The 11,741-nt window shown below is 26.1% G+C and overlaps 1 protein-coding gene across 1 annotated transcript in view; it reads right to left on the reverse strand.

Annotated features, from left to right (window-relative positions):
* Positions 1 to 486: 486 nt before the first annotated feature.
* The window catches only part of LOC100198763 (ubiquitin carboxyl-terminal hydrolase 35), a 33,743-nt gene continuing 22,488 nt past the window's right edge, over positions 487 to 11,741 (reverse strand). Inside the window, exons 6-8 of the mRNA XM_065813010.1 lie at positions 3,803 to 3,899; positions 2,584 to 3,597; positions 487 to 843 (exon numbers count right to left, since the gene is read on the reverse strand). Coding sequence (XP_065669082.1) covers positions 694 to 843; positions 2,584 to 3,597; positions 3,803 to 3,899 — 1,261 coding nt within the window. The 3' untranslated portion in view covers positions 487 to 693. The remainder of the gene's footprint in view (positions 844 to 2,583; positions 3,598 to 3,802; positions 3,900 to 11,741) is intronic.

The following is an 11,741-nucleotide window of genomic DNA, read 5'->3' on the forward strand; positions in this document are numbered from 1 at the left end:
GACAAATCAGATCAAACAGTCACTCAAATTCTGTACGAAGTAATTTGTCTGCATGGTGATGTATCAACATAGATCATCAAAACAGATTTTTTATATAAATAGAACTTTTACATTTACATAAGTTATTATGCTTATCTATATATATATTTCTAATAAAAAAGTGCTAAAAAGCCTTTTCTCGCGTTTAATCGATGTTGTCATCTTTGCGTCAAAACGCACGAGTGGGCACTATTAATAAGATTGATACTAAACCGTATTATTATTGTAGATGAATACTAAATAGTAAAATTAATATCGTTCCTTTAGTTCACTTGTTGTCTTTTGAAGTCAGAATAAAAGACTTGTTAAGCTAAGGAAATGTTAAGCTATCTTTGAAAGTAATCCTTTTCCATCAATCAGAGAGTTAAGTTGTGTCTGAATCATTTGATAAGATTTCAAAATAAATAGCAAGGTCCGTTGAACAAACACAACAGCAAAACAAAAACATTATTTACATTCATTGTTTATTAAACTACAGATTAAATAATTACAAGTTAAAAACCAGTTCTTTGCTTAGGAAATCTTTTCTTTCACATTTTTAGTTTTCCTCAAAGTGTTGTTTCAAATTTATCAGTAACAAAAATGTATTTAAGAATACTTTAAGCATAAAAAATAAGAATTTTTTTTGTAACTGTCTTGAAATGTAATAAATAGCTAAAATATATATTTTCCTGAATCCCAGTTGTTACCAGAACTTGAACAAGAAGTTGAGCAATTAAAATCATCGTCGTCGTCATCTTTATCTTTATTGAAAGTACTTTTAGGAAAAAAGCGCTTTTGTTTTAATTCTTCCATGCGAATCTCCTAGTAATAATAAAAAAGCAAATAATTCTCTCACAATTTAGTATTATTTAACATTAAAAGAACAATTGCAGTAGCAGCCCTCTTGAGATTTTCACAAAAGAATTTCTAGACTATACTATCTAGACAGTTTTAGGAAAATTTAAAAGCACTCAAAATAATAATAGACACTTATTATTTTTCAATAAAAAATTGCAGGAGTCTTAAAAAAAAATTGGGATCGTAAATAATTGCTTACCACCATCTTTTTTTAAAACCTTATAATTTTTTATTACTTCATCCTTGTGAGATTTCTAATAATCACAAATTATTTGAGTCTTCTAATACTTCTCACAGAGCTGTAATGGGTCAGTTCTGGATCCGGTACAAATGTATGTTGAGCAGACCCGCCTCGTAAACACGGGTCTTGGTTCGGATACGGTACCACTGGATCCTATCTGGACCCACTTATTGGATCTAGCGCTGGTTTGGGACAGGACCAGTCTTAGTTAACCCTGTTAATAAGATGATAGGACTTAACTTATTGGATCTAGCGCTGGTTGGAAATAGGACCAATCTTAGTTAACCCTGTACAAAATAACAGAAACAAGCAACAAAACAAAGAATTATAAAATATAAAGCTTGTATTTTTTAATACTCTACGGCTTAATTTTTATTTAATGACTGATCCTAAGTGAAATTGTAAAAACGTTCTTTTAAAAGGTTGTAACCAAAAAAGTTTTTAAAGATTGAAAAAAATATATCAGGTAAATTATAATCTTTCTTTGATTTATATCCTTTTATATTTGATCTAAGCTTTTATGATTAGGAACGCATCACGATCATTAAAATATTTTGTTATATTATTCGGAACAAAATTTATAAGTGCATATATTGGAAAATTTACCCGCGTTTGGGTTTAACTGGATAAGATATTATTAGAGGTACAACAGGTTTGGGTCTGACGGGATCCAATTCAAAAAAAGTAAACCCAGACCACCCTAAACGGAGTGTAGCCTGGGTTTTTACCTAAAACTACCCATTATCTATTGCTATTATTTATGTTTAAGATCAAAGATAAAAATCTAAACAAATAAAAACATAAATACCTATAGTTATTAAAGCTAAACTAATTGCGTTAATTTAAGTCATACTGGTTTGTATAATATATGAAAGTCATACTGGTTTGTATAATATATGAAAGTCATACTGGTTTGTATAATATATGAAAGTCATACTGGTTTGTATAATATATGAAAGTCATACTGGTTTGTATAATATATGAAAGTCATACTGGTTTGTATAATATATGAAAGTCATACTGGTTTGTATAATATATGAAAGTCATACTGGTTTGTATAATATATGAAAGTCATACTGGTTTGTATAAATATATAAAAGTCATACGGTTTGTATAATATGTTTAACTTTTAGTTGGAAAACGCTATAAAAATATTATATTAATAACATCTATCATAATTTAATGATATTAAAGACATAAAAAGTCTAAAAGGAAGACTGTACAAATTTCTTGAGAAAGTCAAATGATTTGAAGTAGTACACTTCTTTTTTCTTCATTTTATTGGTAAAAATTCAGTTTTTTTAAATATTATGCCATGTTTTCATTTTATAAACTTAGAATTTAAAATATTCATTTTTTAAATTTGTTTACGTTTTTATATTTCATAAGTTATTAAAAACACAAAAAAGTATTACACAAAGATTATGAAAGAAAAACACATTTTACAAAAAAATAAACGTTACCTCTCTATATATTGCATTATCTTGATCTACCATATCTCTTAGATATTGTGGTAAAAGTACATCCTTAGCACTTGCGAACAATTCTACGTCATACTTTTCATATATACAAATGTAAGGTGTATCTCTAGGAAAACTTTTTCCAGATTTTGAAAAGTTTTCCATTGATACTTTGCTTATTCGACTATCATTCATAAGTAACCAGGTGTATCCATTTGCAGAATATTGACATGTATAACTATAATAATGACCACAATCAAGTGATAGCCCAGAATGAACTATAACTGATGACAATCTATACTTTATTAGACTCTGACAATTTTCAAGTGTATTAGCTATAATGGAAGGATTTTGCGAAGACATTTTGGTGTTATCACAACAAGCACTGCATCCTTTGCATAATTTAAATGTCAAAGGATAATCTATTTGCTGTAGTAACTTGCTTCTTTTCTGAGTTTTCACATTGAACATAAATCGTTTTAAAGTTAAAGTTAAATATGGCGGAAAGCTGACAATATTTATTCTTTTTGTTGCATCTTGTAGAGACTGACAATTGTTGCAAAAATAACTATTCATCTCACTTAAATGCTCAGGAAGAAAATATGCGCATAGCATGCTTAAGAGAGATTCATCATCTGAAACCTCTTTGTCTGATAGAGTATCATCATTCTCTATTTGCTCCAGTATTATGGATGATTCTCCTCTGTCGCATTGCATTGATCTACTTTGATTTCCTGTGGGATTCCCACCTTTTAAGGTATATTGACCTACAACATTCTCATGAAAAGAAAGTGGTAAATCATTAAACAGTTCTTTTCGTATAGACTGCACATGACAGTTTAAGCATTCAACAATGACATTCAACATGCCTGTAAAATGTTGAGCTAAAGAAGGTTTGTCTTTCTCTAAGCGATCAAGAACATATTTGAAATACTCTGAACAATCCTGTTGAGATCCAACACAAAACCATTCAGGTCGAGAAGCATCATAAAATGACTTAGGAACAATTGCCGGTCGCTACATTGCAAACACATTTTATAGTCAAACAAAATGAAACACATTAAATAAATATGCTATGTATTATTCAAATATTTTATTAATTCTATAAAATAAAAAAATAGAACCATCTAACTAGTAAGTGCATAAAATATTAAATTGATATCAAATAACAAAACTATTATCAGCTTTTCTAAAAAATCTATTAAAATGACACAAAAATTACCTCTGAAAAAGATAGTAATGAAAATATCTTTTGCAATTCTACAGAAATATTCTGTGTCGATGGAGAAAACACATGGCTGATAATATCGTTTCTAAAACTAAACAGAAATTTAAGTTTCTTATGGTTTATATAAAATTTACAGTTTTTAATTTATTTTCGTTAACTTTTCAACACTTAAATAAAAACATATTTCTTTGCTAAAAGTAACAATCAGTGTTTGATTTAACTTAATAGAAAAAAAAAATATGAAAAAAAAACAACATAAAAAAACAAACAAACTAACACATACTATAAGTATGCAAAAATATTTGAGTGTGTGTGTATATATATATATATATATATATATATATATATATAATATATATATGTATACAATATATATATATATAAAATATATATATATATATATATATATATATATATATTAATGCATACTTGGGTGAGTAGTTTAAAGTGACACTAAAATAAGAGGCTGCTGGGCGCTTCAGTACATACATTGACTGAATAAAAGGGAGAACATGTAAGGAGTACTGCTACATCAACTAAAGGTTTGGGTTGGGGAAGCAATCTTTTTTTTTAATTAATTTTTTTTTGTGTGTTAATTATTTATAGTTTATTAATATTTTATTTTATTAATATTTCAGTTAATTTTTTAAAACTAAAATAAAAAATGTTGTTGAAGTTGTAGATAATAATTTCCCTATTTGAGTTATTGTTGAACGAGTATTTTCAACACTTAAATTTCTGACCCCAGAGCTAAGAAGCCATATGACATGGGATCTTATTGATAATTTAACATTTCTAAAGACAAACAGCAAATACATTTGATTTGTTTGAGCTTTAGTTTTGGGTTAGTATTTACCTGAAACATTTTTCTTTTTAAATGTAATATGCAGTAGCAGAGTAGTGATAGTAATAGATTCACCTTGTAAATATGAAAGTTGATTAAAAACTAATTACTGTAATTGGTTTGAACTTGGGAAGGCAAAATGTGATCAAAAAAAATATTACAAAATTTACAATATTTGTTCATATAGTCCAGGTGCCAGAGCTGAGCCAGACAAACTGTCCTTTTGATTTTTTTAAAAATCAAGAGGACAGTTTGTAAATTTTGATTGTTTAGTTTTCTTGCTCCTGTTTTTCCTTTTACGTTGAACAATGTAAGATTTACTTTGATGATGAGATCAAGCATCAACAGCAACTCTACTACCAACGAACCAGCAGCAAAATATGTTAATGGTAAAAAGTGCTGTGAAATTTTTTAGGTAAGTTTGACTTTGCTAAACATGAATACAAAAAAAAATATCTATTTTTTTTTTACTATCATCATTGATTTGCTTTTTAATTATTATTATTTTTATTCATTATTAATATTATTTTAAATTATTATCATTGGTTGCTTTTTTAATTATTGTTTAATTATTATTTAATTCTTATCATTGTTCTTTATTGCTCTATTAATTGTCTTTATTGCTTGTTTCTTTAAAATGATCAACTTGCATATTTCATTCTCCCCAAATTGATTTGATTTGTATATATATAAATACAGCTCAAAATTCTTCACAACTTAAAAAAACTTTCAAATCTTTTTTCTGTATAAAAGAAGATAAAAACTTTTAACTATTTCATTCAACCCCATTTTTCCCTATATTAGGGTGCATCAAAAAAATAAAAGTTAAAAAACTAAAATAACTTATGTTTAATAAATATATTGTATAATTAATAAATGGTTCTAGTTTAGTTTTACTATTAGTTATATTGCTTTTTAAAATCTTACCAATTGAATTTATGTCTGATAATGATAGTAGTACTTGCTGATATAAAGCAAGGAATATAATAGTGAACCACAGAAAGTACAAGAGGTATCACACTGGTGGCCAAAGAAACTACCAGAATTTATGTATAACTTTTTATCTTGCTCTAGAGCAGCATGTAAAAGTTAATGCTAAATTAAAATCAGAGTCACTCTTGATGTTGAGTATATTCTTCTACATGTTTAAATCTATTCCATGTATGTTTAAATTCAGAATGAAGTCTCCACGCTGTTTAGCAACCTGACTGTAGTTTAGAAACTTAAACAAGAATCTTTTTCTATTTTAAAGTCTACAAAATGTATTGCAATAGCGAACCAGGTTGTCATCATCACATCAGCAAAGCTCTGTTATTGCATGAATTCAGCAACTTAAACTTTGAAGCATCAAAGTTGCCTACCGGAAAATAATTTATCTGTCTTCAGACTTAAGGGGACCTTCTGCCTCCCAGTTCAAATCAGGTTCTCACATTCCAGCAAGCAAATTATATTTTTAAAGCATAGAAACTGTTAACAACAATAATAGATCATGGTGCTGCTTGTGTGACAGAAATTGTGCAGTATATAAAAGACAATCACTATAAGTTTATAGAGCTGTCACTTGTCTTTCTTTGTAATAGAATGAGTAAGGCTAGCCTCTGTTGATGCACACACAAAGCTAAATAAAATATTGTTTAACAACAAAATACAGTTATAAATATATAATACAGGGCTCGAATTAACGTAAAAAAATCTAATTGCAATTTTTTTTGTTGCTCATAACCCCTCCTCCACTCCCGCCGGAGGGGAGGGGGCATTATTTATTTTAACTTATTTATAATAACATATATAATAAGTCTCATTTTTGCATAAGATGACATAACATTTACGTTCAGCGGTTATAAAGTAGCTTTAGTTATAATTTACATTATTACTATTACTATATTGCATTAAATCTAACGGCTGTATTCTTTTAATTAATTATTTCATTTTCTATTTTATTTACATATTTTAAACTGTTTAAAACAACTAGAATATTTAAATTTCTATAAATTTTTAACAGTAAAAAAAAGTTATTTAAAACTCTAACAAAACAATCTTTAAATTTGAAACAGTTATAAAAAACTATTAAAAATGCCGAAAACATTATCGCGATAAAATGTTAAAACTTAACATTTTCACGAAAACCCGCACAATCACAAACAAGAATGATAATTAAATTCTTATTAAGTAAGTTTTCTTATCTAAGTAACCTTATCAAATTCTCAAGATATTTCTATCTATTGCTTTTTCATTCAATGTATTTTTTAATAAAAGTTAGCATTCACTTTTTTCATTCAATAAAATAAAGCGAAAGAAAAAAATGTGTTTAAATAATAGAATCTTTTACGATCTAATACTTTTTTTGATTGCTAATAGAAAAAGTATTAGATCGTAATCGTAAATATTTTGATCGTTTTGTAATCATTTCACTAGTTTAATGCTTAGAATTTTTCAGGATTTTTACTAACAAAAAATTATTTTTACTAAGCAAAAAATCATACGCCATTACAAGTTATTATTTAATATTTTAATTTTAAGGGGTTACAATGCGCAAAATTAAAATTAAAAGTTGTCAAAATTTTCTTCCTTGCTTTCACTTTCTTCCAAATCTGATATTGTAACTACCGCTAGATCAATGTCTGTTTTTCTTGACTTTCTTTTTCTTTTTTCCGGATAACGATGAAAATTTGCTGACAATCGTCTAACTTTATCATTATACCATTCGCCCATAGCAGTATCAGGTTCAAATTTGTCAATCTCAGGACCTTTTTCACTTATCCGAAGTAGAGATTCTAAGAGTTTAGATTCTAAGATTCTATCTCGTAGTTTAGATTCTAAGATTCTATCTCGTCTAAGACAACTTCTCCAGTCATTTTTTATGCGATTCATACATGAAAACATTCGTTCTACTTTCGCATTTGTAAAAGGACAAATTAAAAATAGTTCAAAAATATCAAGAATATTTCGGCATTCTTTGACCAAATTTGATTTGGAAAAAACAATTTCCCAAATTTTCAAATAATACTCATTTTGATTATTACTTATAATGGGAAACATGTATGCTTTTAAAATGATCCACTTATAAAGTATATTATTCAAATCACATCCTACACCAAATAAAAATTCAGAAAAATGTTCAACAACTTCACCGATAGCTTTATCGCCAAAAGTTCCATCATTCACATTTAACGGCCAGTCATAAACGTCAAGTAAAGCTACCAAATGTATAAACAATGGTGATTTTTGGAGATTGAAAACGGCCTTCCATACATATGGTAATAATTGCAATAATTAGCTTGTACTCTTGATTCGAATAGATATTTAATCGTTTGTTTTTTATAAATTTTTCCTTCCTTAAACAATCGGCCTTTTTCCTGCATTTGAACATTTTTGCTAATTGATTTTCTAAACCTTTTATTTTTCTTTCATTTACTTTATGTTCCACAAAAAAAAAAAATATCGTTACAGAAGTCACTGCAGTTTTATACTGTAAAAGAACACTAAATATTCGCAAATAGAGTATTAATCTTCTAAAATAAAAAAAGAATAATCACGAAAAAAAGAAAGATCGCGAAAAAACAAATTTAAAAAAGAAACTAATCGCGAAGGTGCGATTGCGATACGCTTAATTCGAGCCCTGTAATATATACCTGTAATTTGTCTGATATTCTATAACTTTTCCCTTATTATTGTAATTTGTTTAGAATAATTACTAACATTATGCATCACTCACAACATCATATAAGGATGATCTAGTAATATCATCTAATATCACCATCTGTAGACAATAAATGGAGTTTTCTTTTGTTTATTGGTCATAGCTATGTCACAATATACAGCAACCATAAAAGTTTTAACCAAACTTTAAATCTTTTTTAGTTCAAAAAAAAAAAAATCTTTTATCTTTTTTTTTTTATTATGACTTTATATTATTAAATAAAAATTTAAGTAAATATTTTTTTATTGCGATCAAAAGTTTTATAAATATTCTTGTACTTGCAAGATGATAAAATAAAAGTTTTTACTAATATTTCTTTTATGCTTTTTTTTTACATTTCATTTGATAACTTTGTATACAAAAAAAAATTTATCGTTAAGTATAAACAATTTTAGTGAATATTTTACTGTTACTAAATATTTTGATAAAATAATTAGCTTAACAAAGAATAAATTTTCAAACTATTTTAAATAATCGTCATTCAAAAATTAAAGTGGTTTTTTATAAAATTAATTACTTTTATCTTACCATTTAACAATTAAAAAAAAAAGGTAACAATAAAAAGTCGCTTTAGGCGTACGTAAAATAAGCTTAATGCATACGTAAATTCCATGCAGCATAACGCTTTAAAACAAAGTTGATATATATTTTTTTATATTAGCATGAAAAATAAGAAATCAAAGGTGAGCAGTCAATTTGAGTGGCTAACACATGGAATTGGCGGTCAATTGTATTTTTTTTGGCTGTCAAAATTTTTAATTTTTTCTTAATTCAATTTTTTATCTTAGTAATAGTGCTTTATGACTGAACATTATTATACAATAACTTAATGCTTGAAAATTTAGGAATTCTTATTCCTTTTAAAATAATAGTTTTAAATAAAATCAATGAATTTTTTAAATGGAAACTTGCAAATAACTAACATTCAAATTACCTGTTAATAGTAAAATAACTGTTAAAAATGATGAACTGTTAATAATGAAATAACTTTTGCGTGCACATATTTTTATTGTATTAAAAAAGGAAGTTTGGTAACATCTAATTGAATTTAATTAATGTTGAACTTTTTTTAAAATATCAAAACAATTTTTATAAAATATTTAAAAAATTGAAAATGAATACTTAATACATAAAAAAAAAATCGTTTTATGAAATGCTACTTAAGTAATTACTTATGTTACATAACATTACAATTACATTATGTTACATAACATTACAATTATATTATGTTACATAATATTACAATTACATTATGTTACATAATATTACAATTACATTATGTTACATAACATTACAATTACATTATGTTACATAACGTTACAATTACATTATGTTACATAATATTACAATTACATTATGTTACATAATATTACAATTACATTATGTTACATAATATTACAATTACATTATGTTACATAACATTACAATTACATTATGTTACATAACATTACAATTACATTATGTTACATAATATTACAATTACACTATGTTACATAACATTACAATTACATTATGTTACATAATATTACAATTACATTATGTTACATAATATTACAATTACATTATGTTACATAACATTACAATTATATTATGTTACATAATATTACAATTGCATTATGTTACATAACATTACAATTACATTATGTTACATAATATTACAATTACATTATGTTACATAACATTACAATTACATTATGTTACATAACATAACAATTACATTATGTTACATAATATTACAATTACATTATGTTACATAACATTACAATTACATTATGTTACATAATATTACAATTACATTATGTTACATAACATTACAATTACATTATGTTACATAATATTAAAATTACATAATGTTGCATAACATTACAATTACATTATGTTACATAAGTTTTTTCTAAAAGTGAAAAAACTAAAACTAAAAAAAAATACACTAAAAAAAACTAGAAAAAAATACACTAAAAAAACTAAAATAAAAATCTAAATTAAAAAAATTTTCAAATATATTTTTTGTCTGATTCTTTGATTAATTGATTAATATAAGAAAAAAATTGATAACACGCAATTGACAGTTTTAAATTTATCTAAAAATAATTCATTCATGTTTATAAATAATAAACTATGTTCAGATACTATTTTAACTAAATACCTAATATTTATGAAATAAATCATAAGTTTTATTAAACATTACTATAAAAATTACGTCACACAAAACAAGATTTTTACTAAATATATTTATTTTATTAAGAATCTTGTTATAGAAAAAGACATGAATACGCAATTAGTAATTTTAAATTTAATTCTAAACCATTCATTCATTTATTGTAATTTCTGCCAAAAACTTATGAGAAAATAAATAAAAAGATTTAAAGAAAAAACCAAAACTATAATATTCTTAGTTTAATACAACAATTATAAATTATTATATTATTATTAAAATAATTTATTGAATATTTTTTTTAAAACAGTAATAAAATTCAAAACTTCAATCATTTATGCAAAAAGGATTTTCACTATCAGTAAAATGAAAGTAATCTAAATAAAATAAGTAAAAAAATTAATGAATCTAGCTTAAGTCATATATAATACCAGTCAACTAAACGAATTAAAGGGGTAGGTATAATTGTCAGGGCAGACCAGATTGGCTGATCAGATTATTTATATGGTAAAAACGGCAGATCTGCAGTTTGTACCATGTATTTTATAATCCGCTCTGCAGAGTGGATTACAAAATCAGCTGAACTCTTATAATGACATTTTTTTGGATTATAGAATAAGTTGAATTCTTATAAGTGAAATACCAAATAACTCGGCAGAACAAATACCAGAATTATGAAAAACTATGCATTCCATATTTAAATTTAATGGTAGAAAGAATCAACATAGACACAATGTTTCACGTTTGATTGAAGGTTGATGGTAAAATGTGGTAATGGTGTAGTGGTAGAGCACTTGCTTTATAATCGAGAGGTTCCGAGTTCGATTCCCACCACGTCCCTGGTAGTACCGCGCTCAACTTGTTTCTCCGCGCAGCGGCCTTGTCCGTGTTTCGGAGTTATAGAGTTGAGAGAGGGTTATAACCACAAGTAGCCTCCTCGTCTGTAGTGGTCTTCTCGGCCTTGGGGAGGTTAATTACAAGAAGAAAAAAAAAAGATGGTATATTCATTGATCATTAATCAAACATGATAGATCGTACTTAAACTTGCGAAAACCCAAACAACCTAATTCTAACATGTGATCTGCCATATTATTAGAATATAACAGATCACTTTTTTATTAGTAAAGGGTCTACTACCTAAGTAAAAAAAGTGCAAATCTCAAGTTATTAAAATATTATAATTTGATTTGGAATGGGTTGTGTGCATGTGGTCTGATCTGCCAAATTATTTAGC

The sequence above is a fragment of the Hydra vulgaris genome, chromosome 12 (genome assembly GCF_038396675.1).
Source record: "Hydra vulgaris chromosome 12, alternate assembly HydraT2T_AEP".
Taxonomy (NCBI): domain Eukaryota; kingdom Metazoa; phylum Cnidaria; class Hydrozoa; order Anthoathecata; family Hydridae; genus Hydra; species Hydra vulgaris.